Raw genomic sequence first — 25827 nt, 5'->3', positions numbered from 1 at the left:
GTATGATTTGTTTTTAGTGGCGGTTACTAATACGCTTGCATGAATATGGTTGCTGTGCTAGGGTAAACACTTAAAAGGGCCTGTGCGGAGTGCCACTTATCAAGGGGAATATATTAACTGTGAGAAAGCAAAGCTGTATAGAACCAGGTAAGATGGAACAAAAAATGATAAGGGAAATTAGGAAGCCTCCAAATGTGTATAAATGTTTTGATGAATGGTATATTTCTTCGTGCCCAACTGCCAACTATAGCTGTGTATCTGTCCCACACATAAGCCATTCCTGAAGGTCAAAATAAAAGCATCCCACACAGCTCAAGGGTACATGGTACATGGTCTTTGAGTCCCGACTCTAGATTTTGTGTATGTGGCAAACATAAAGCAGGTTATTCAGTTAAGAGTGTAACTTCCTCACAATTTAATGTATATCCCAAAGGAAGTATAACTGGACAGCTGCAAATACTGCTTTTAAATTTCATGATTTACAGAAAGATTGATAGTCAATTTTTTTTCCTCTCCACTTTTGAGGAATAATATTTATTTATTTATTTATTTATACACCACCCATCTGGCTGTGTTTCCCCAGCCACTCTGGGTGGCTCTCAACATAATATTAAAAACAATAAAACATCAAACATTAAAAACTTCCCTAAACAAGGTTGCTTTCAGATGTCTCCTAAAAGTCAGATAGTTGTTTATTTCCTTTGACATGTGTTGGGAGGGCCTTCCACATGGTGGGCGCCACTACCGAGAAGGCCCTCTGCCTGGTATCAAAAGCTCTGACTGTAGAGTCGCATTAAATCCAACAGAGGTAGGAAAACACATTACAGACTGGCAGCTCAGTTCCAACAAATCATTTATACCTGGTCAAGGATTAATATGTAACACGAATAAGCCTTGGGGCTGTGTACTCTCTATCTTCTCTAGTGCAGCCAATCGCTTTCAATTGTGTTGTGTCCAAATCAAAATTTTGGGTTAAGCTTAACTATGGTCTATTGAAACAAATGAACATCATAAAACCCAGTTTGAAGTTGGCTTTCCTCTGTAAACAGCAGGACAAAAGACAGTTTGAGTTCAGTGAGTTTAAAACAAGGGGAAGCTTCTGTTCCTTTTGTGGAAGATAACTCACCTTGGCTGGAAATAAGGGAGACATGCAACTTAGCTTTTTGCCCCAATCAGGAAGCATCTCCCTGCTTTTTGCTAAAATCAAGAACCTCCATCTTTCTGCACCTCTATCTTTACTGTTTCACCTTGGCCTCCTTTCTCTTGCTGGAAAGACTCTGCACCTAAGAAAGGCATTATAGATTATATATGTACCTGTCCCTATAATCAGTGGGACTTAAATCCATGTAATGTATGCAGGACAGGAGTGTCAATATAACTAAAACTACTTTTTAACTGTGTGGAACAGTCTGCAAAACATTCAGCAATACTGAAAAAAAAGTGTTCAGGGCACTGCCATCCTCTTATTCAAACATACCCATTTGACGCGGGTGGTGCTGTGGTCTAAACCACAGCCTCCTGGGCTTGCCGATCGGAAGGTAAGCGGTTCGAATCCCCACGGCGGGGTGAGCTCACATTGTTCTGTCCCAGCTCCTGCCAACCTAGCAGTTCAAAAGCATACCAGTGCAAGTAGATAAATAGGTGTGGCGAGAATGTAAAAGGCATTTCCATGCGCTCTGGTTTCTGTTGTGGTGTCCCATTGCGCCAGAAGCTGTTTAGTCATGCTGGCCACATGACCTGGAAAGCTGTCTGGACGAACGCCGGCTCCCTCGGCCTGAAAGCGAGATGAGCACTGCACCCCATAGTTGCCTTTGACTGGGCTTCACCGTCCAGGGGTCCTTTACCTTTTTACCTAGTCATCACCTTTGTCCATGTTGCAAAAAAACATTGGGAGAGAAAGCACTCTTCAAACTGAGGGTGTCTCCACTGGATGAATGACGGGACGCTGCCTTGCCACCCATCAACAAAGTCTCTGCTTCTTTGATTTCCATGGCTCTCTTATAGAGCTCGGCAGCCTTCTCAAAATCTCCTCCTTCATAGCTTTGGGGGTGGGGGTGGGAATGAGAGGAAACAAAGGAACAAAAAACATTCCATATTGCTATTCCAGAACATTTGCAGAATAGTACAGTCATAACTCGGGTTACAAACTCCACAAACCCGGAAGTATTTTCGCCACGCGCACATTCTGCGCATGCGCAGAAGCGGCGCACAGGGTTTGCGCATGCGCAAAGCGCGAAAATCGTGGATTTTGCACTTTGTGCATGCCCAAAATGGCGCTTCGGGTTACAACCATTTCAGGTTACAAACTGCATCCCAGAACGGATCGTGTTCGTAACCCGAGGTACCACTGTAGTAGAACTGAAAAAAGTTATAGAATATTCCCCACTTTTCTGGAGATTAAAGTCCCCCCAAATCAAAATATACTACTTCTGTATCACATTAAAAAGCTTCAAAGAAACTTTGCCAGGTACCTCTGACACACAAACACACACACACACCCCACTGCAGCTTTTGCTCTGGTCTTAAGATGTGGTATGGGAACCTAGGATTATTAATTAAGCAAGTAGTGAACACATACACCTTTTAAAAATAACAAGGTAGGTTGGTTAGATTAAATGTTACCTAAGCACAGCCAAATTCTTTAATGTTTCTCCTACACGAGGATGCATCCGCCCAAAGCTGTCTTCATAAATTTTCAGCGCGCGTTCGTAAAGAGGCAAGGCTTCAGAGTGTTTTTTCTAGAAGTATTAGGGCACAAAAGATAACAGGTATTGCCAAAAGTGTTTGTTCACATCTGTCCTGAGCTGAACACTTAAGTTTCATTGAAATTTTACATTCCAACTATTGGAAATCATAAGATGTCTGAGACTAGGAGAATAGCTTGCAACTACTCTCACATTCTGGCTGAGGTACGATAAAAATCTGAGAGCTGGAAGGCAGGAACGGGTGCTGTAACTTTTATAAATTAAGCCAGGGCACCAAGCCAAAGAATTAAAACAGGCTGTGCAAGGCTTAACTTTTGAAGAAGAGAAAAGCTATGCTCATAAGTTGGCCTGAATGCAGACTTGAGTCCAAAGGAATGAATACAATGTAAGCCATGAACACCAAATATTTCAGCCAGAGTTTGTTGATCTCCCTGCCTGCCTGCCAAAAAAGAAAAACCTTTGAAGAAGTCATGAGTGGTAGATCGCCAGCTATTACTCATAGAACACTTGGATATCCTCATTTGCAAGCCAACCACAACAAAAAAGTATGGTAGGTGAGGTTTGTGTAGGAGAATTTTCCAATGTATTTGCAAAGTGTCCCTTGGATTTTCTGCCTATTCTGTCCTGCACTATAAACAGATAAGGGTGCTCTGTGAAGTTCCCAAAGGAACCATGTAAGTAAGGGCTTTGCTAGGGAGCACCCACAAAGCCACATGCCAGGGGCACTTCCACCTGATGCGAGTTATGTCAAGTAGCACACAAACATCCCTTCCTGTGAACTAACTTGTGTGGCAGTCGGGGAGGAGGATGAAGGAAAACATTGACAAAATAATAACCCTGCTGTTCCATATCCAAACTGCTGTGTGTGTGAGAGAGAAATCTTGCCACATGCCAGAGGATTTGGGCAAGTGCCGGGATAAGTGGTAAGTGAGCCATTCTAACACCTGTGGGCTCCTGCTTATGGGTTTTTAATAGTTTCCATCATACTCTCGGGGTTTGCTAGCAAGCAAGGACGTGCTAGTGAAATGGGGAAAGCCATTGGCAGCTGTACTCAAAAAGTACTATACAGCTATACAAAAATGTGAACCGCCCCGAGATCTTATGATCATACTATGCTGTGCCTCTGTTTCTGCTTCCAATTACAGTGGTACCTCGACATCCGAATGACTCTACGTCCTAAGGTTTCAACTTCCGAAGTCTGCAAACCCGGAAGTCTTTTCGCCCCGCGCGCGTTCTGTGCCTGCGCAGAAGCGCAAAATCGCACTTCGCGCATGCGCAAAACGGGCGCTTCGACAACCGAAGAATTCGACTTACAAAGAGCACCACAGAACGGATCGCCTTCGTAAGTCGAGGTACCACTGTAATGTTAAAACACTCATTTATAGCCTTATTGAAAACCAGCATTTTATATTTACTTGAGGAAGCTGCAATAGAGATTTTAATCTGGTTCCCCCCCCTTCTTATTGGCTACATTGAATTGTGGCGTGTGTTGTGCACATCATTCATTAACCATTTTGTGTGTTAAGAAGTGTAAAAGGAGAGGGCAGAGAAAACTTACCATCTGACAGTAAAGAACTGCTAAGTTCACTAAAGCGGTGGCCACACTCGGGTGCTGTGGACCAAAAGATTTCTGCCTGATTTCAACAGCCAACTCATACAGAGGAACAGCTTTGTCAAGCTTTCCCTAGGAAACAAAGCAAGCGTGAGCTTGAGAGGCAGATCTCTATAGTCTTCTTTCCTTTTAGAAATGCAGCACATTCAATCTATGCCATCATTAACCATTGGTTGAAGTCAAATGAAAATGTCACTATTTGCAGGGCTGTGCGATTACTCTGGACTTAATTTATTTGGCCTAATTTATTCTGCTTCTGTTATTTCCACCGCACTGTCACTGCAAGCTACTTCATAAAACCCCAAGCTAGGTGAGAGCTTCTGACACTTAAAATGAACACAGCATTCACACTTACCATCTTCTTGTAGAGCACAGCAAGGTGTTTCACTGTGTAAGCCAGAGACGGGTGATCTGGGGCCAGCGCTCGCTTCCTGATGTTCAGGGCCCTTTCGTACAGCTCCTCTGCCTTGTCGTAGTTCTTCTTCTCGTTGCTGAGGGCTGCTAGATTATTCAAAGACTGGGCACAGTCTGGGTGGTCAGAGCCGAGAACCCGCTCTCTCATTTCCAGGGAGCGTTTGAGGAAAAGCTCTGCTGTCCTAGAAGCATTTCCGTTTTAAGGGAAACCATTAATCTGCTGCAGCAAGACTAAAAACGCAGAACTGTAAGTGATTTAGTCAATGCATCCATCAATAGACAGGGAATGGTTAGCTCAACCAGAACTTGCAGAACAGTTTGTTTTACCAGTGGTGCAGGATGGTATAATTCTACTCCAAAGCCAGTACAGTGGTGCCTCGCTTAACGAATGCCTTGCTTAACGAAATTTCCGCTTAACGAAAGGATTTTTCGAGCGGAGGTTGCCTCGCTAGACGAATTCGTTTTATGAAAAATTCGTCTAGCGAATCGCGGTTTCCCATAGGAATGCATTGAAATTCAATTAATGCGTTCCTATGGGCAAAAAAAATTTCAAAAAAAATTTCAATGCATTCCTATGGGATTCGCTAGACGAATTTTTCGTTATAAGAAAAGACCCGTGGAACAAATTAAATTCATCTAGCGAGGCACCACTGTATGTTCCGCTGCTGCTGAAGAATCGTGACCCTTCAGTATATTGTACACTAGTAGGAATTTGGCTTGCTTTGTCAACCCTTGACTTTTCCTTCCAAGAAGGAAAAATGTTTCTGCCTAACCATGCTTGCAAGTGCTGGTTCATGCAAGACAGTTTGCTCCACGCATGAGCAATACCCACTGTCCTTAAAACGTACTTGCATATGCAAATGAAATAGATGATCTCGGTCGGTAGCCAGGGACATAGCAATTCCCATAATTGCACCACCACTTACCCCAGGACATGTGATTGCTTAATGTTTGTTGGACCTGCCCTGATACACACCTGCTAATTTTATCAAAAATCAAAGCAGAAATCTCAAAACCCCAATAAGATAATAGACCCTGCATTTAGGTCTTTCCCCTGATGGTCCTGAAGCCATCTGATATCACTATGTGCATAATGTAGGCCTTCTCTACATAACGGACACCATAAAAGTTAGGAGTAGGGTTGAAATTAAGCACACACATTTAGAACACAGCGCCTAACACAGGCTTCCTCAAACTTGGCCCTCCAGATGTTTTTGGCCTACAACTCGCATGATCCCTAGCTAGCAGGACTAGTGGTCAGTGATGATAGGAATTGGAGTCTGAAAACATCTGGAGGGCTGAGTTTGAGGAAGCCTGGCCTAACACATCTGGAAAATTAAGTAGAGAGGGGTTAGGATTGTCCAGCAGATTCTGGTCCGCTACCACGCGTCACCTGCATAAGGATAATGCTGGATGCAAAATTATGCTTCGGTTCAAGCTGATAAAAAACCAAGCTGCCTTGTAACTTTGGGCCACTTCACACCTATCTACACCAGTTTCAAAATCCATGTAGGAAGATTCTTGCACATTGGAATTGCAAATTCTTTTTTGGCCATTTCCTTCAAAAAAAATGGCAGGAAATGCAGCAGTGACATATACCTACAACCCGAGTTTGGATATTTGATGTTCCTTCTTCCACATGGAACACAGGCTACAAAACTTGTATGGCATTGCTCCTGTCAGGAATAATGGTACCCTCCCAGCCAGTTCTAAGAGAAAGGAAGCCATGTAGGTTGTTACAGAATCGCTACTTACTCAAGATTATTTTGGAGGTAGTAGAGAACTCCGAGCTCGTTAAGCGTCCGAGCATTATCAGACGTATCTTTTCCCAAAGTGAGTTCTTCTAGCTGCAGGGCTCGTTGGCGAAGAAGAGCAAATCCATACTAAAAAGGAGATTAAGAAACTCACTGCCTTGACCTTCTATATTTTAAGCCTTGAAATAGCAAAAGCCATATAACAAAGGAATAAAACATTTACCAGGCTTCCTTTACGTCTCACAGCTTTTTGCTGAATTTTTAAGGATTTTTTCCTTAGATGTTCAGCTTGTTCGTATCTAAAATGAATAAAATCAATTACTGTTTTGTTTGACTAACTTACTTACTAAGAGTTCAACAGTGCTTTTAACGGGGGGATATAACCCTTCTTTCCCACCAGGCTAGTGGGAGATCTTGATTTTTTGGGGCTGCAATTTTATGAGAAAGTATTGTCAGGGTTTGTTTCAGTAATGGCCTACATAAGGAGGACGACACAGTAGCCGCCACCGCCTATAAAAAGCCACCCGTGACCTGGGTTCCTGTATAAACAGAAGCACATTTCCTCTTTTCATTCCACTTGCTTCATGGATTACAGAAATTGGGCACAGTTGCAGCTGCCCAGGCAAGATGTGGCACATGGGTGTAATTCGACCACACACAATCCCATTAATGTGAGCATAAATATCTAAACTGGCCCATGGATGGAAGCAAGCATCTGTGAAACCCAACAAAAACAATTCCTTAAAATGTGATTTCAAAAGACCCACAAAATCAGTTGGTACAGATGACAGAAAAGAACAAGGCTACTGGGCAATTTAACAGTATTCTCTGCCTCTCCTATCCCACTCCTCTATAATTTTCTGGGAGATAATTATTATTTTTATTTATTTATTTATTTGTTTGTTTATTTATTTATTTGTTTATTTATTTATACCCCGCCCATCTGGCTGGGTTTCCCCAGCCAGTCTGGGCGGCTTCCAACAGGAAAAAAAATTGATTAAACATTAAAAACATCCCTAAGCAGGGCTGCCTTCAGATGTCTTCTAAAAATCTGGTAGCTGTTTTTCTCTTTGACATCTGATGGGAGGGCGTTCCACAGGGCGGGCGCCACTACCGAGAAGGCCCTCTGCCTGGTAAAATAATGCTGAACACCAAAGCATCATTAGCATACATCCCTTGCCATACCAGGCCGCCTAAAGAGGGGGAGCCTCTCTCCCCAGCCTAACAGCTTCCACAACCTCCTCCCCAAACTACCCTTCCGATGTCCCAAAACCAAATTTCTTTGCCCCATAGGTTTTGCAGCCCAGCTGCCACTCTGGAGCAACATCTTAGGGAGGAGAGAAAGAGAGAGATATGAAGGAGAAAACTGTGCTTACTTGTTCTGTTTCTGATACAACATTGCGAGAGCATCAAGTTCACGAGCGACCCTGAGATGTTCGGTCCCGTAAGCATTTTCGGAGATTTCCAGAGCCTGCTTATACAACTGTTCAGCATTACCATACTTCTTCCATTGCACATAAACGCCGGCTAACTGATGGAGTGACTGGGCAACTCTGGGATGGTCTGGGTCAAGGGCAGTCTCCCGAATCTCCAGTGAGCGCTGCAAAGGAGCAATGGCCTATAAAAGAATATATAATTTTTTATTTTTTAAAAAAATGGGAGGTGGGGGTGCTTAGGAAATTCTATTAAAAGCTCTCCACCTTTCCACCTGCCACTTCCTAGTGGTGCTGCAATAAAATTGCCAGCACATTTGCAAAGCTATGGTTTCAAAGTGGATGGAGAACCATGTGTTGAGATACCTGCATTGTAGTGGGTTGGAGGGGTGGTGCTTGGGCTCCCTTCCAACTCTATGATTCTAGGACTCTGAAAACTTTCCACTAGGTGAATCAAACTGTTTGTTTTACTCCATATAAAAAGGTGGTTCTATACATTGTGAAGGAGGAAATGAAACACTGCTTTCTCTGGGTGTTGGGAGCTGCCATGTACACCTTATACAGGTTTTCCCAATCACTTTCCACAGCTGTGATAAAGCTTTTTAAAAAATAATAGCAAAAATAACGAACTGTTTGAATGAAAACTACAGTTCTCCATGTATCCAGTACGGCACAAAATGGCGTGACACTGTGGGACATAAGGTTTTTATTTGCTCTTCGCCCACCAAATGCACTCACCTGACTGAGAAGACCTAGGTCTTTAAGAAATCGCCCCAGAGTCTCATAAAGATCAGCCAGAGAGATCATGCTTTCTTCCCCCTCGCAGCTTTGCTCGTAAAGTTTAAGGGAGCTAAAATACTCCACCGCCATGGAGCTCTTATCTTTCCCAAGAAGCTGCCAGTAACTCAGTAGTTCTGCAAAATGGCCCCTGCAGGCAAGGAAATATAATGCATGAGAAGTCCCAAGGAGTAAATTCTTAAGCACATTTAATAAAAGTTCTGGCCCCATATAAATACATTTAGTGGACACCTTTGTAACTCCTTATGTTCATCACACTGTGTCTAAAACAGCCAAAGCAGTCCATCAAGGTCTGAAGGTATCGCCCAAGGGCTGTTCATCCCCCCCAAAATGAGCAGCGCATTACTACCCCACATGGGGGAAACTTACCTTCCAAATCCCAGACTGCAGAATCCGGGACCGGCAGCCGTGTGACACCGGAAGTTGCGTCGACGTAACTTCCGGTGTCGCTTTGCCCTTCTATGGGCACCAAAAATGGCCGCCGCTGGCTTCAAAAGTAGCTTCTACGCATGACCGGAAGTGCGTTGACACGACTTCCGGTATCGGCGGCGGCCATTTTTGGTGCCCATAGATGGGCGGGCCGACACCGGAAGTTGCGTCGACGGACTTCCGGTCATGTGTAGAAGCTACTTTTGAAGCCGGCGGCGGCCATTTTTTGTGCCCATAGAAGGGCAATTCAGGAAAAAAATGGCCGCCGGCAGGAGAAAATAACAGAGAAAAACGGGAGACGAAGTGATACGGGGGACCACCGGGAAAAGGTAAGTAAAAACGGGGGTTTCCCGGGGGGGGGAATGGGGTACTTGGCAGCTATGGGGGGAAATAAAGCTCTTAATAACAGTATCCAATTTAATCCTCCTCCTCCAGTTAGGGACCTATGAAGCTACATCACGGTGAGCACTGAACTGATAGGAGGGCTTCTGAATCTTTCTTTGTTATGAGCTGCTTGTTATGAGCCAGTTATCCAAAATGTGTGGAAGTTTTGAGAGAGGTCTCCAGGGCAATACAATGACTCCCCCCCCACCCCTTCACAATCAGTATACATGCCAAATCTTTCACAAGTATACACATGGGCTCTCTGAATTGTCCTTTGCTGCTTAATTCAACTACCTCTAAAACCATATAAAAAGAGCTGCACCATTTAAGTATGTTAAATTATAAACATGTGTGGCTAAAAGGAGTTATCCAGCCTAGCACTGTCTACTCCCGCTGAAAGTAGCTCTCTAAGGCCACGTCTTTCCCAGATCTACTACCAGAGAGTCTTCTCAACTCTATAATGTTTCTGAACTCTTCCTTGTGTGAGCCCAAGACTCATTCTCACCTACAGCTCAGCATGAGCAATCAACACAGCCATTGGTTCTGCCTTATTGGTCAGTCCCCTGCAAGCTGAGGCAAAACACTCTTTAGTTCTGTCCCCCAAATTCTGACGACCACAATCTTTTGCAGAGCCTTCCCCCTTACTACGCATATCAGATTCTCTTTCATTCTCTCCAGACCTGACACAACGGCAACAAAGGTCCTGGCACTTCCCTCTCTTCTGAACCCAGGGCTCCCTTGCACAAGCCAAAAAATATGGGGGAAATAAGGCGCAAAAAGAAAATCTAACCAAAGTCTCAGTTGCTATTCGCACCAAGGAAGGGGAATGAAGAACTCTTGAGCAGCTGGGGTGCTTGAATTAGATACTCACGTTACTTGATATTTCTATCTGGAATGAGTGTGTCTGTTCAAGGACTGTGTGCTTATTTAGAAAGGACACACTAGCAATAAGAACCTGCAAACCAAGGCATGGTTAAGCTCCTCTTACCTTTTATAAAGGTTCTGAGACACAAAGAGATTCAGCAGGCACTTCTGCAACTTTTGCCTGTCCCCTTGCTGCTGGAACAACCAGGGGAGTTCATCTGCACTCCTCCAAGTCACCCTCTCTTCGCTGATGGGAGAACAGAAAGCAAAATACAGGGGGTTGATAAAATAGTCACCCACATTGGGCAATATCACAATACATCATCTGCAAAATGCCTTATCTGCATAGAGTCTATCTAATGTATTGGGTTAGATCCAATACTAGTCATAGTCAGAGCAGACCCACTGAAATTAATAGACATGCCTAACTTTGGTGCATTAAATCTTGCCCAGGTCCCAAGTTAACGCTTTGCCTAAATCCATCCACTGAGCCTAAAGCAGAAGTGAAATCTGAGATGAAGACTTCCTGGTCTACAGTTCAGACTTTTAGCCACTGAGTTATAAAAACCATCTGCCAACTATAAGAAATACTGAATTATTTGTTTCTCTAATTTCCTGAAAAGACTACCTTAGTTGCATGGTGAAGTAGTCTATGAGTTTTTCTCTGAAAGTAGCAAAAACATTCTGACCTTCTTCCATGTATTGCAGCTTGACAGTTTCCCAAGCCTAAAAAAACACAAACACAAAACACACAGAAGACAATGGTTGCATTGTATAAATTGCAGCACAATTCTATGCATATCTTTTCAGAAGTCCACAGAGTCCAATTAGACCTACTCCCAAGTGTGTGTGTGTGTGTTACAATGTAATCCTATGCATGTTAATCAGAAATAAGTCATAGTACGTACAATGGGGTTCGGTTAATAAAATAGGTTTAGGACTGCAGCATTAATCTGTCAGATTAGTAAATTGTGAACTGAGGATTTCGAAGTCTCATCAGAGAAAGCAATGAAGAAAAACCAAGGCTGGTACATTGCATAACTTAACTGCTTAATATGAGGCTGGTAAGGCAAGGAAATCCAAAAATCTGGAATGAATTTTACATTAAGAACCTAATTCCTCTTGGGACTTAAAGTCTAATGGAATTGAAGATCCTGGAGGGGTTAAAATGTGGAGTGGGGTTTTTGTGGGATGGGAAGGACAGGGGCAGGGGGGGGGCAAAGGCCTGGAGATGGATTTGGGAAAGAATGGGTGTGGGGTAAAAACTTTAGTTAAAAGGTATTGTTTTGGTTTCTGAAAGACGGTCTTCGAAATCTTGGCATGACAATGGAAACGCTGAACCAATTGGGGGAAAAAGACTTAGGGAGAGGAGATGGAATGTAAATAAGAAGGGGAAAAAAAAGTTATGTTTCCTTAAGGGAGTATAAGAATGGCTTGGAGAGAATCTTTAAGTTAATGTAAATTATTGTAGGTTAAGTGAGGTGTTTAGGCAGAAAGCTGCCTGCCCCCCTCTCCTTACTCTGAGGCACTCAGTGGCAGGGGGTGCTCAGATGGGTGAGGAGGAAATGGAACCTTGGAAGTGCTGTGCTCTGCAGGCACCTCTCCTGGCAGGAGGGGACCTGTGGGAGGGCAGCATGAAAAAGGAGGAGGATTGAGTTAATATTATAAGATTAAGTTTTGAAACTGAGTTGGAAAATTCGCCACTAGTAATCAGAATTTGTTAGGAAAACCATGAGGAAGACTATCGAGGGAGTCGCAATTAAGATGTTAAAATAATAAGAACTGGGAAGTTTGAACTCTTCCCAATTTTCCCTTTGTTCTTTTTTGTTTTTTTTCTCTTTTCTTTTTTTCTTTCTCTTTCTTCTAGGTTTATTAATATGATTATGAAAGAGTTGGGGGATGCAGATCCCCATAACCCCTTCCTCCCTGTTCTCTCAGTGGCAGGGGGGGGATATGGAGGGAGGAGGGAGGGGGGAAGCAGAACTCAATTCACAATTGGACCCCTTTGTTTCCTAAAGCACACGGGTCCTACTGGTGGCAGAAGTGGACCGGTGTGTGGAGGGAAAATGAAGGGACAGTGTTATACTATATGTCTTGTTTGTGTATGCCTTATTTGAAAAATAATAAAAATCTTTTAAAATAATAATAATAATAATAATAATAATAAAGAACCTAATTCCTCTTGCCTGGGGCATGTCTGTGTGCAAGAGATGGAGGAAGACAAAACTTCCCATCAGGACTGGAACTATAATTTCTCTCCTTGAGCACAAACTGCATGATACATGAAACAGAATGGATCTTAAAAGGTTCTTTTTGTAGAAAATATGTGAAAACGCAAGGGGGAGGAGTGATGTACATATATTCTTTCATTTTGCCTTCTATAAGAAGCTGGCAGGTGTCAGATACCTTTTGCAAGACGAGCATCTTACCTGAAGGTGCCGAAACTTTAACAAGCCACAGCCGTACGTCAAAAAGCACATCTTGTGCAAACTGTAAACTAACGAGGCCAGCACTTCCCATGAGAGAGCAGGACATAGTTCCATCAGTTCTGATTCGCTGACTCCGTTGTGACTAACACTGATGAGGCAAAGTATCTACAGTGCAAGCATACAAATAATTATAATAAAAATCTATCATCCACTGCTTTCTGAGTCTGTCGTGTGATCAGTAATAAATAATACAGCAGCAGCAAAACAAAACCAGTAGATGTTTCAGGGTCAAGCTAAAAAAAATATTGAAACAATTAACGTAATAAGCATTATCATTGAATCTAGACGATGGACAGCTCTCCAGGCTGTTCTGTCTACATCCTTTAACAATAAGTAACCACATAAAAATCTCAGCACAGAGATTAAAATGCGCCTAAACAATATAAGAAGCTTTCAGAATGCTTGACAGACATACAAGATTTTAGATCTAAGGGATTTTGATCTTAGCTCTTTCAGAAGAGTTGACAGATGAAAACATGACTTCAAACTTATCAATTACTGCTTTTGAAAACTCGCTACAACATACCGTAAATTGTGTTTGCTGCAAATCTTTTGTCTTATTAGTATAAATGAAATAGATACTTTATCTGAAGAGACATAACAAAAGATTTTAGCCACCGCAGACTTACAACAGAGCACTGAAGAGAGAACGGATTTATCTTGAAACAAGCACTGACTTTTAAAATGTGTCACACACCAGCCAGCATTTCAGCTGTTCAGAATTTCCTATTTGCCAGACCAAATAAAACTCCATGATAAATCTAATTACATTGAACGTGCATTTGGTCATTGACTTTGGAATTGAAAGGTTTGCTTTTAGATAGCAAGCCAGAAGGCAGGGCCTTCTTCTAAAGCACTTAATTTTGTTTTAATGAAGCCTTGCTTGCATGACCTACTAAATTATAAAGCATGCATGTTGCTGTGCCTATGTCCATGTTCTGCAGAAATTGTGTGTAGTAGTACATGTCCTTGAAACCTGCTGAGATGTGGGAAGGTCTAAAAAAAGTGAGGCCAACATTGCCATGTGGTAACTGTTGTGACGTGGGGTTTGTGATTTCAGCTCTCTTGACAAAACATGCTGGAGACAGTTCTCTAGTAACAGCTCTTTATTAAAGTGAACAAGACTGACTGTGAGGGCAGGAAGGCTACATTTATAGGGACAGGGGACTGGCTAGGAAGGGATACATTTTGGAGGGAACAATATCAGGCAATCACAGTGCTGCCTTTTGGAGGGAACCAATAAGACAGAGGATCCAAATACAGCAGCTTAAATGAACCAATAGTAGCTGTACCCTCTGGAACCAAAAGGCAGTTACTTTATCCTAATGCAAATACAGACAATAATAATACAGATATAAAATCCTTTGACTCAATACACAACACCCCTCCCCCCCTAGTGAGCACAGCAGACGTAATCCCTCAGGTACTGTGGGGTCCTACAACTTCTACCTGATCTCCTGACAACAGGTGTTGCAGGTTCTGGATTGGGTGTTACCTGTGGTGGAGGGGCTGCTATAGGGGTTTCGTCAGGAACAGATGGAGTCCCAGACACCTCAGGGTCCCCGACCTGTACCTCGTCATCCTGAGGACTAGCAGACCCTGGTTCATTTGCTGAAGCCCCTGGTGACTGTACCTCTGGACCATTTTCACTCTGGTCTTGCAGCTGTGCGTCATTAGCCAGGGATGAATTATCTGACTCCTCCCTGCTGAGCGCCCGGCGCCTCAGCTGATCTATATGTCTCTTCCAAACTTGCCCATTTTCCAAGGTCACATAATAGGACACAGGTCCACTAGCCCGGGTGATCACACCGGCCACCCACCGCGGACCTCGTGAATAGTTCCTCACCCAGACCAGATCTTCAGGGGCGAGATACCTTGTTGTGTCAGTCTCAGCCTGGGGGGTTGCTCTTGAATTACAGTTTGGCATTTTATCTGGGTGGACATAATCCAGCACCGTTACCAGTCTTCTACCTAAGAGCAGCTCGGCTGGCGACTTGCCCGTCGCAGTACACGGCGTCGCATGCTGCAAAAATAACATTCGCGCAATGCGAGCCGACCAGTTACCCTCCATTAAGCGCGCAATGGATTCTTTGGCTGTTCTTACCATGCGCTCAGCCTGCCCATTGGAGGATGGGTGAAAGGGCGCGGATGTGACCCCTCTTATAAAGTTATCAGCCAAGAATGCCCTGAATTCTTGGGATACAAAAGCTGCCCCATTATCTGATACAATGGTCTCAGGTAACCCGTGGGTAGCAAACAGCTGCCTCAACACCTTGATTACGGCAGCTGATGCCATGCTAGGGACCATCGCCACTTCTAACCATTTGGAATATGCATCAACGATAACCAAAAAGACCTTCCCTTGGAATGGCCCAGCAAAATCTTTGTGCAGCCGGCTCCAGGGAGTCCTGGACTGCTCCCACCAGTGGACTGGTGCTCTGGCCACTTCTGGCCGCACCTCTTGGCATGCCTTGCATGTTCGTACCCATTGTTCTATGTTCTGGTCCATTCCAGGCCACCACACATAACATCGGGCTAGCGACTTCATCCTGACCATTCTGGGTGTCCCATGTGAAGCGTCTCAAGAACCCTGTTTCTCAGTGGTGCTGGGATGATCACCCTATCTCCCCATAGGAGACAACCCTTATGCATGGACAATTCGTGCTGCCTTGTCGCATAAGGCCTGAATTTTTCTTCATGCGGACCACCTGGCCACCCCCTCCCCACCCAAGTGAGCACACGGGAGAGAACAGCATCTTTCCTCGTTTTCTCAGCTATATCAGTAGCTGTTACAGGAGCCCCCGGAAGTGTTTCTAGCATCATAATGTGCTCCGCCGGAGCAGGATCCTCATTGCTCCCGCCAGGAAGGGGCAATCGACTCAGCGCATCAGCGTGGCACAACTGTTTCCCCGGCACATGGGTCAAGGTGTACTGGAACCCATTCAGGAATATTGACCAACGCAACATTCTGGGGGAGAGAATTTGTGGCGTTTGTTTGTTTGGGTTGAACAACCCTAACAGTGGTTTGTGGTCCGTTTCAATGGAGAAATGGCGACCGTACAAATAATCATAGAACTTTTTGATTCCTGACACAATTGCTAGTGCCTCTTTATCAATTTGAGCATAGTTGCGCTCCGTGGGTGACAACGTACGGGAATAGAAAGAGATGGGCTTTTCCGACCCATCCGGTTCCCTATGACTCAGCACAGCCCCCAGGCCGTATTGAGAGGCATCACATGCCAGGACCAGCGGCTTCGACTCATCATAATGAGCAAGGACGCTCCTGCTACTCAGCATTTCTCACAAGGAGTCAAAAGCCTTCTGCTGCTCCCGCCCCCATCGCCACACAGTCTTTTTCTGCAAAGGTCTATGTAATGGTTCAGCTACCGAAGCTTTCTGGGGTAAGAATGAATGATAAAAGTTAATAAGTCCCAGGAATGACTGCAACTCCGTCTTGTTCTGTGGTCGTGGTGCCTCGATGATGGCCTTAATCTTAGCATCTGTGGGGTGGATGCCTGATGCATCAATTTTAAACCCCAAGAAATCCACAGTTGGCACCCCAAAACTGCATTTTTCTTTTTTCAGTTGCAACCCCACCTCCTTGAACTTGAGCAACACTGCACGGACACACGCAACCAGTTCCTGTGGGTCTTTTCCAGCAATCAAAACGTCATCAAAAAATGGCAAGACCCCCGGCAGACCCCTTAACAGGCGTTCCATGAGCCCTTGAAAAATCCCTGGGGCCACACAAACTCCGAACTGTAATCTGTTAACTCTGAACGCCCCTTTATGTGTGACAATAGTCTGTGCTTCCGCTGATTGTGGGGTTACTGGCAGCTGTTGGTAAGCTTGTGCCAGGTCAATTTTGGCGAACACCTTGCCCCCAGCCAGTTTAGCCAACAGATGTGATACGACTGGAATGGGGTATGAGTTTCCCCTGAGTGCCTTATTGATAGTACATTTGTAATCTGCACATATCCTGACTTCCCCATTTGCTTTAAGGGGCGTGACGATTGGAGTCTCCCACTTAGCAGAGTCCACGGGTGAGAGAACTCCCTGCTTGACCAATTTATCCAGCTCTGCCTCAATCTTGGGTTGCAGTGCAAATGGCACTCGCCTTGGTTTGAGTCGGATTGGGGCCACCCCGGGGTCCAACTCAAAGTCAACTGGGGGCCCTTTATAACAACCCAGTTTTCCATTAAAGAGACCAGCAAATTCCTTGCATAATGCCTCGCTCATCTCAGGGCAGGTTTGGATTGAATTAAGCCCTGAGATACTCAGTCCCAGGGCGGGGAACCAGTCAGTGCCCAGGAGACTGGGGCGACTGCCCTTCGCAATCACCAGTTTGAGTACAGCCTGTTTGTCCCGGAACTGTACTCTCACGGCACACATTCCCATAACATGGATGCGGCCTGCTGAGTACGACTGCAAGGTTGCCGGGAAGGGCTCCAGAGGGGGCAACTTACCCCTGGGGAAGAATGTCTTCGCAGTCTGGTCCGACACGATGGTGAATGCAGATCCGGAGTCCACCTCCATGTCGCACTGCTGACCCTCAATCTTCACCTTGACGTGTGCCTTGCCTTGCGCTGGAAACTGCACGGCCCTCCCGTTGATCTCCGTTACGTAGTGGCAGTCCTTTAGAAAATGAGGTGCTGTGGGCGGTCTGCGATGCTCCAGTCTAGGTGCTCCTGTCGCTCCCGACACCGCCGATCTACAGACCCTGGCGATGTGACCCGTCTTTCCGCACGTCCGGCACATAGCATCCCTGAAACGACAACTCTTCCGCTCATGGTTTCCGCCACAACCTGGGCAACTGCCTCAGCGATCTTTGTGCACTGTGCAGGCCTGACGCACCAACTCAACCCCACGGACTGGGCTCTGGCTCGGAGTAGCCTCTAGCTCGTCCATGGCATGCGCAACTTCTATCTGTGGCTTAGTGGCCTTGCGACTGGCATCAAGCTCCTCTCTTTCATAATTCTCCGTGGCGGTGGCCTCCTTCAAGGCTGAAGCAAGGGTAACCTCTTCTTTAGCCACGATGCGTCTTCTGGCTTTCTTGCTGCTCAGACCACCAATAAACCGATCCAGGAGAGTCTCTTCCAGATTTTGGAAGCCGCAGTGCTGAGCGAGCTTCCGGAGTTCAGCCAGAAATGCGGATACAGACTCCCCAGCATGCTGCTGCCTCTTATGGAACTCCCTCCGCCGGGCCATCTTGGTCTCAGTAGGCGCCAAGTGGCTTGTTAGGCAGGCAAGAATATCTTTGAGAGATGTCTCACTCAGCTTCGCTGGAGCAAGTAATGCCTTGGCCAGCTTGAAAGTCTCGGGCCCACAGTAGCTCAGGAATGTGGCCCTTCTTTTGCTGGCATCGGTGATCCCTTGAGCCACTGCAAAGAACTCGAAGCGTTCGACGTAGTCTTCCCAGGTGTGGGGCTCTGATGGCTGGAAGGGCTCCAATACCCTTGGACTCTCCATTGTCCTAGCGGGCAGGGTCGTCTTCTCAGCTGGCCAGTGAGTCTTGTTCTCAGCTGCAATCCGGACTCTGAGGCAGGGCTGTGTTTAACCGCTCCTCAGCATTCCGGATCCCACCTTCGTCGCCAGTTGTTGTGACGTGGGGTTTGTGATTTCAGCTCTCTTGACAAAACATGCTGGAGACAGTTCTCTAGTAACAGCTCTTTATTAAAGTGAACAAGACTGACTGTGAGGGCAGGAAGGCTACATTTATAGGGACAGGGGACTGGCTAGGAAGGGATACATTTTGGAGGGAACAATATCAGGCAATCACAGTGCTGCCTTTTGGAGGGAACCAATAAGACAGAGGATCCAAATACAGCAGCTTAAATGAACCAATAGTAGCTGTACCCTCTGGAACCAAAAGGCAGTTACTTTATCCTAATGCAAATACAGACAATAATAATACAGATATAAAATCCTTTGACTCAATACACAACAGTAACCCTCTGTGCAACAGACTACGGTAAAATTGTTATAACCAACTGAACATGGTGACGAAAGGTGGGAATCTACCGTAAATGTGGATTTTACACTTTGGATTTGGGGCCATTGAGCTTACCCTGTGCTTTTCATTTTACTAATGAAAAACTGTTTCTATGAAAGTACATACACATCCCCCCCCAAAAAAAGAGAGCTTCTTTAGACTTCGTAACTTGCCTCTTTCATGAGGTTTTTGTCTTTTTCACTTTTCAAGGATTCTTCGACTGAATTCAGAACTAGCTTGTACAGCGACACTGTGTCTTGGCACTGCAAAAACCTCTGAAGGATTACGTCGATGTCTTCTGCACTTCCGGCACTGGGAAGGGGGAGGGGGGAAACAAAGGATTCATTTCACCTGAAACCAAGTATTTAAATGAATTACTACAGAAAATGACTATTTATTATGGACTTCAGTCACTGTTGTGCCCAGCTGGGAAAACATCTGCTGGTGTATGTTTCTAAATTTGGTTGGGGGGGGGATGGGAATCAAAATATCAGGCACAAAGCAAAAGCCTTCAGGTTAAAAAAAATACTATAAAGTAAGAGTTTTAAGGGTTTTTTTTTAAAAAAAGATTAAAACTACTAACACAAAAACACTTAAAGCCAGGCAGATATTTATTATATTCAAGCTGAGTCATAAGTTAAGTATAAGAAAAATAAGGATTGTTCATAAACATCTGTGCGATGAATGTTTTATGGTGTGATTCAAAAAAGCCTTGCTGCAGACACTTGTCAAGAATTACAACCGTTTCTTTGCTTGTTTTTCTTTGCAGATTTTTCTTCTCCCTCCGGACAACTCATTGTCATCCCACCACCAATCCCCTGGCTCTGAGTCTTCTTCCCTTGGGGGGTTCCCCAGCTGGTGTCTCCCCACCCCCACCCCATTCCTCTGCATCCAGCCAGTCCATGGCACAAGGTATAAACCAGGGGCTGCAATTTCCAACAAATACATCAGGTTTTTTAACAAGCCCAATTCAAACCATGGGATGTGAAGCTGGTTTGTTTAACTAACCAAAGTCGGTTTTAACCAATGATCTCTGGGTGCACATGCAACAAGCCAGGTTTTGTGGAAAGTGAAATTAGACTTTGCCCAAGTTTAATGGGAAGAGGAAGGACATCATGAATCCGCAGAAACTCCTTTGTCCTTGCGCTAAACCATGGTTTCAGTGTTACATTCTAATCGGGTCATAGTTTAAACTAGGGAGAGTTCCCTCCAGTTCATATGTCATGATAAACTATGGTTAGTTTTAAACAGGAAGTGGATGTTTCAAAACTCCGGTTTTGCAACTGCACTTAAGGAGAAAGAAGATGGGGGCAACCAAGTCTGAGTCTTGTTCCTTATAATATATTAAATTTATAATTTATTAAATTTATATTCCTCTGGGGAAAGGATCTTAAAGCCCAGGTCAGTTCATATGCAGCACTAAAACAATATTGTAGCATTATATCTGAATCAGGCCACTGTGAAATCTAGATCCCCCTAAAAACAGTAATGAAGTCCCATTGAATTTAGTGGATCTGGATTCCAAAAACACAGCTTTTACCTTTTAATCCACAGTATTTGGTTACAGAACACATGCGAAGCACTACAGTTTCTGTATTCTTTCAACATACCCAGCCATCATTCTGCCCAAGAGAGTAACATACAGGGCACTGCAAGTTGTAACAGAATGACCATGTTTCTCAAGCTTCTTCTCCTAGAGTAGGTTTGAACACAAACGTTAAGTATTCTATGAAGATCTGAAAATTCTGCACAAATACACAGGCTGAAGGAGAGCACAAGAACAGCAACACATTGTGGGTAGTATACAAAATATACTCAAGACAGTGCAATGTAAATTATATGCCTTCTTATTTTTAAAAAACAATGTAAACACATTACTGTATCAATTGCCATCATTCTAGATGACGATCTTTTTTGCAGTACGGAAAAGATAAAAAAAACAGGACAAACTAGAGTGTAGCTTGCTGAGCTTATTTATGTTATATTGTCTACAAACTGTCACACTCATAGAAATGTTTACTCACAGGAAACTCATTCCGCAATCTTTTTTTTTTTTACCGTTTTAATTTGAAGAATGCAGTGATTCAATTCAGACATCGCGTCAAACCATTGTTTACACTAATAGTTTAGAACCCAAACCATGTTTTTTCAAGCCATACCAGCAAACCATGCTTCACAGTGACTTGCTTACTATTTTCTCCATCTGCTAAATACCCTGATTTCTAAAGTACCGTGGCCTCTTGAGGTACAACAATTACTATAACTAGGTTTTTGTCAAAATTACTCTGGCTATAGTGTGCAAAAACCACTTTAAACTAGTTTCTAGTTTGCTGCCTGATCACAAACCATGATCTGCCAATTCGGACGTACCAGACCATAGTTTAGCTGCCTTTCATTTGATGAGATATTTGGGTTGAACTAATGACGGCTTAAGTGATAGTAAGGTGAAAAATGTTGCTAACTCTTTTTGGCAAATAGATATGTAGATGATCAGAATTCTCTCTCCTTGTTCATTTATCTAACACTACAAAAGCCAAAGCTTTGCAGAGTGGGGGCTGGTGTGGTCCAGTGGTTACACTGTTGGACCTGGGAGACCAAGGTTCAAATAGCCACTGGGTGACCTTAGACTAGTCAAGCTCAGTGTAGTCAACCCCACATGGTTATTAAGAAGACAAAACGGGTGGGATCCTTGCAGAAAAGGTAGGAAAGAAATGCAAGCACACAATTATATGCAGATAACCAAATAATTCCAAAGGGATTTTATGCATGATGGATCGAGCCCTTTGAGTGAAGTGCGCAGTTATTGGTTTCCCACATTTTACAGCATTTTGCTTCATTTTAACAAATAATTTAGTTACCCAGGTGGAGCTTTAGGAGTTTTCTTCTTGAGTCAAGGACTCTCACTATGACGGCAGATAATGTCTCCCAGGCTAAAGCATTCGCACATATATAAAGAACCAATACCTGTTCTTTTGTCAGCTTCAGGTCCGCATAGCTGCATTCTTCATTAATGAGAGATTTCACATCCTTTGCATTCAGTGGATCGAGATGAAGGGTTGGCCACAACCTTTCAGTGAGAGAGTGGGAAATCACTTCCTTAGCTGGCAATGCAGCATTTGTAAAGAACAGATTCAAATACTAGAACAGTATTTTAAAAAATAAAAATAAAAAATCTAATGCACAATTTGAAGCCTTTACTATTGAGCTTTGGGTGATAATATAGTTTTGATCTATGCAGTCTGACTATACCAAAGTACTGCAAGTAGATGCACTCCTCACCCAAGATTAGTGCACAGGAGATAAAAACTTTTTTTTTGAGATAATGGTTGTATTTCAAAGCCATAAATACGGAGGAGGCTTACCATTCTCTTCTAAGAGAGAACACTTAGAAGTGAAGTTACAGGGAACCAGGCAGAGGGCCTTCTCGGTAGTGGCACCCACCCTATGGAACATCCTCCCCTCAGATGTCAATGAGATAAACAACTACTGTACTTTTAGAAGACATCTGAAGGCAGCCCTGTACAGGGATGTTTTCAATGTTTGAGGTTTTTTTGTGTTTAAATATGTTGTTGGACAGTGTTCTCGAAGCTACCAACATGAGTCTGACCAAACTGCGGGAGGCAGTGGAAGACAGGAGTGCCTGGCGTGCTATGGTCCATGGGGTCACGAAGAGTCGGACACGACTAAACGACTAAACAACAACAACATGTTGGGAATCGCCCAGAGTGGCTGGGGCAACCCAGTCGGATGGGAGGCATATACTGTAATAATAAAACCTTCACCATCACCATCAAAAGAAAAGCAGTCAGGTTTCTTCCTGCTTCTAGTATTGCTCTATTGCTGGAAAAATTGAGACATGGAAATGTCCAGATTAATTCTATACACACTTTCCTAAAAGTAAGGCACACTGAACACAAAAAATAAAATTTAGCTTTCCAGTTCCTGGGTCTATCAATGATTCATAATTCAGGCTTGGGTGCATAGGGGTTCCTGTTTGAATGCAGTTCTATGTGGAGACGACATTGCATATCAAAAGCTTTAAGGCAAGGATGAATCACAACCTAGCCTTCTCCCCCATGAGACAGCTTTAAAATGCATGGCATTTTTTTATATGAGAGCAAGTGCACTCTGCACTCTGAAGTGCCAGAGTCCCAGGATCACATGCCTTTTCTGAATCATCTCCTAGGTCTCTTTCAGGTCAGTTCATCCCTCCCTCCCCCAGCAGGAAAATGCAACGTGGCTCCCCCTACATCTCTCTCTTGCCCCATTCCTTATATTGGGAAAGGGTGTCATGCTGCAAGCGTCGTTTGAGCATCAAGTTTGTGACTGAAGAGGCCTCTTGCAGAATACCATTTGTTGATGACTTAAAGGCACCTCCTGACTCCTGCCAACTAAACAGTTTAAACAGATTGCTTTTGAGCATCTCCAGAAGAAACTTACCTCCATGCTGGGGGACAAGTTTCAACATTCACAGACACTACAACCCTCACATTCACTGGCAGGGGGTCAATCAGCCATTTCATATGCTTTTCAGCTTGCTGAGAAACAAAGAGTTGAATTCAAACTCATAAACATGCTGAATAGAACACAGATTTCACCCCACCGCAGGACAACTGTTACACCCCTGATTTTTCCCTTTCAGCAGCCCCCATAAGTCACAAGTGCATGGATTTCCTATAGCCTCCCACAGGAGGAAAATTGTGCAGTGCTAGATTTATGTATAAGCTAAACAAGCTATAGCTTAGGGCCCCACTCTCTTGGGAGGGGGGCCCAAAAAATTAAAGGGGAAAAACTGGATGTACATTTCCAAAATATAAGATAAAAAACAAATAAAATAAAACCTACATACAGCAACAGTGTTTTGTGTTGTGTAGGCTCCTATGATGTAAGTAATGTAAGTAAGCCTGCTAGCCTGCTCCCTAAAATATCACTGGTTTCCTCATTTCTGTATATAGGGTGCCTACATTCTGCATGTGCAAATGGCTTTAGCTACCTATTAGGTCCATAAATTACCATATAGCATATATTCAACACAAAAATCAGCGACAATTTGTTGTTGACAAAGGACAGCTGGACATAAAAAGGGCCCCATTACCGTCAGTAGCTTAGGGCCCTGAAATGGGGCACATGTTTTCACTTTCCAAGTTTATGTATCTGTGGCCGCTGGGATTGCAGTAAACATCTATAAGCGGATTCCCCCCACCCCCTTCTACATAATGTGTTGCAAAAGTCAGTGTTGTGTTCTAGGCCCACCACTCCCAAACTTAAAAAAACCAGAACCCACTTCAATAATATTGAATAAGCATCATCCATTAGCAACGAAAAGGATGAATGGTAAAATAGCTAATGCACAATAATCAATACAATTCTAAATTCATTTTTCAGTAGTTATCAAGTCAAGTATACTGCAAATGTTACCTGGATCCGATCAATAGAGTCAATAATTATTATAATGCCACCTTGGTGGTGAGCAGAAAGTTTCTCCAGCCAACGAGGAAATTCTTCTAATAGCTTTACTGGATCGAGTGTCAAAGGTGAGACTGACCAGGAATGCTGCATAAGCTACAACAGTGTAAATGAGAGTAAAATACTGTATGCTTTACCTAATTGTTGATGAAGCAGAGACACACAGAAACAGCAAATTAAAGGCAATATATGACCACATGCTATTTCTTGCATTTTCCTTGTAAAGAGGACCGAAAAGTGGATTAAAATAGCCTTCTGTTTAAATCTGTTTTATTAAAAATAAGATGAGCAATTCCTTCCAGAGATACGTGAATGATGCTGCAATTAAATATAGTCTTTTATGATGTGTCAGGATTGAAGAGCATTAGGTTGGTTTTATTCTCCTTTCAGGAGAATAAATATTTCTCCTTTCAGGAGAATAAAGTATTGAGAATTATGCTATCCCTGACTGCCCAGTCCTATAGATTTGCTACAAATTGTTGCTTGCATCGTAATAGGTTGTGGTATATAGGGCTGGGCAATGTCTGCTTTTCAACATTGTGACAAATCACCAGCTAAACATTGTGATAAATCACCAGCTAAACATTGCGATATACCGATATATCACAATGTCTGAAATAAGGATGGAGCTATGTAGAGACATCGGCTGGCTTCACGGTTTTTCCTGCATCGTGATTTTTGCCAGCACCTCCTCTTGTGATTTGCTCCCTGCTGCAGGAGGGGAGAGGTGAGCTGGCAGAGTTAACAGGGGCTGCAGGAATCGAGAGAAGAAATGGCTGGCTTCGCGGTTTTCCCCACATTGTGATTTTTGCATAGCACACACATGCACAGACACATGATTGCCAGGTCAAAAATTATGAAACAGATACCACAATATGGACTTTGATCTGGTTTTGGATGATATATCGCCCAGCCCTAGTGGTATCCTATTAAAACTTCTTCCCAGTGGGGCTGAATAGCCCGTAGAATGCAGAACAGGTGGATGGGTAGAGAAGAATGTTGATTTACTGGCTCAGATTCAGGGAAAGGGATCTCTGTCGTTACAACTGCTACGACATCACTGTTCTTGTCCCAGTGGTTGACCTGGCATTTCCCAGCATATGAGGAACCACACAACATTCTGGGTGGCAGGGAGAGGGGACCAAGGACCCACGTATGAAATCAATGCCAAGCATAATGAACAATCGTCTTTTTTATTATTTTAAAAAAAGAACATTCATATCTTTAAACAACTGCTACACTTATACTTTGCAGAATGGCTTCCATATGGTTCCCTTCCCAGGCAGCTCACAAGGCCAGAGCGGCCCAGCTTCAATAGTAGACGCTGATTCACTTTGCCTTCACACTACTTTCGGGTCCCTGAAATAGGGTATTATTTTTAAAATATGAATGCATGTATCTAAATCAAGAGAGACAAACTCAGCAGCAGTGCAGTGTGCTGCCAACTGAAAAACGCCGACTGGGTTTGCCTGGAGCCTCAAACACAT

General features: G+C 43.8%; 1 protein-coding gene across 1 annotated transcript in view; it reads right to left on the bottom strand.

Moving 5' to 3' along the window:
* Positions 1-518: 518 nt before the first annotated feature.
* Positions 519-25827, bottom strand: part of NPHP3 (nephrocystin 3) — a 39609-nt gene continuing 14300 nt past the window's right edge. Inside the window, exons 12-27 of the mRNA XM_060280638.2 lie at positions 24293-24436; positions 23315-23412; positions 21839-21941; positions 20485-20567; positions 19048-19186; positions 12823-12987; positions 11022-11119; positions 10518-10640; positions 8657-8846; positions 7862-8103; positions 6709-6784; positions 6487-6614; positions 4673-4913; positions 4264-4389; positions 2623-2738; positions 519-2040 (exon numbers count right to left, since the gene is read on the bottom strand). Coding sequence (XP_060136621.1) covers positions 1860-2040; positions 2623-2738; positions 4264-4389; positions 4673-4913; positions 6487-6614; positions 6709-6784; positions 7862-8103; positions 8657-8846; positions 10518-10640; positions 11022-11119; positions 12823-12987; positions 19048-19186; positions 20485-20567; positions 21839-21941; positions 23315-23412; positions 24293-24436 — 2253 coding nt within the window. The 3' untranslated portion in view covers positions 519-1859. The remainder of the gene's footprint in view (positions 2041-2622; positions 2739-4263; positions 4390-4672; positions 4914-6486; positions 6615-6708; positions 6785-7861; positions 8104-8656; positions 8847-10517; positions 10641-11021; positions 11120-12822; positions 12988-19047; positions 19187-20484; positions 20568-21838; positions 21942-23314; positions 23413-24292; positions 24437-25827) is intronic.

Source organism: Zootoca vivipara, chromosome 11 (genome assembly GCF_965207765.1).
Source record: "Zootoca vivipara chromosome 11, rZooViv2.hap1.1, whole genome shotgun sequence".
NCBI classification, from domain to species: Eukaryota; Metazoa; Chordata; class Lepidosauria; order Squamata; family Lacertidae; genus Zootoca; species Zootoca vivipara.
Note: the sequence above shows the minus strand (reverse complement) of the source record. Positions and strands in the feature narration are given on the sequence as shown.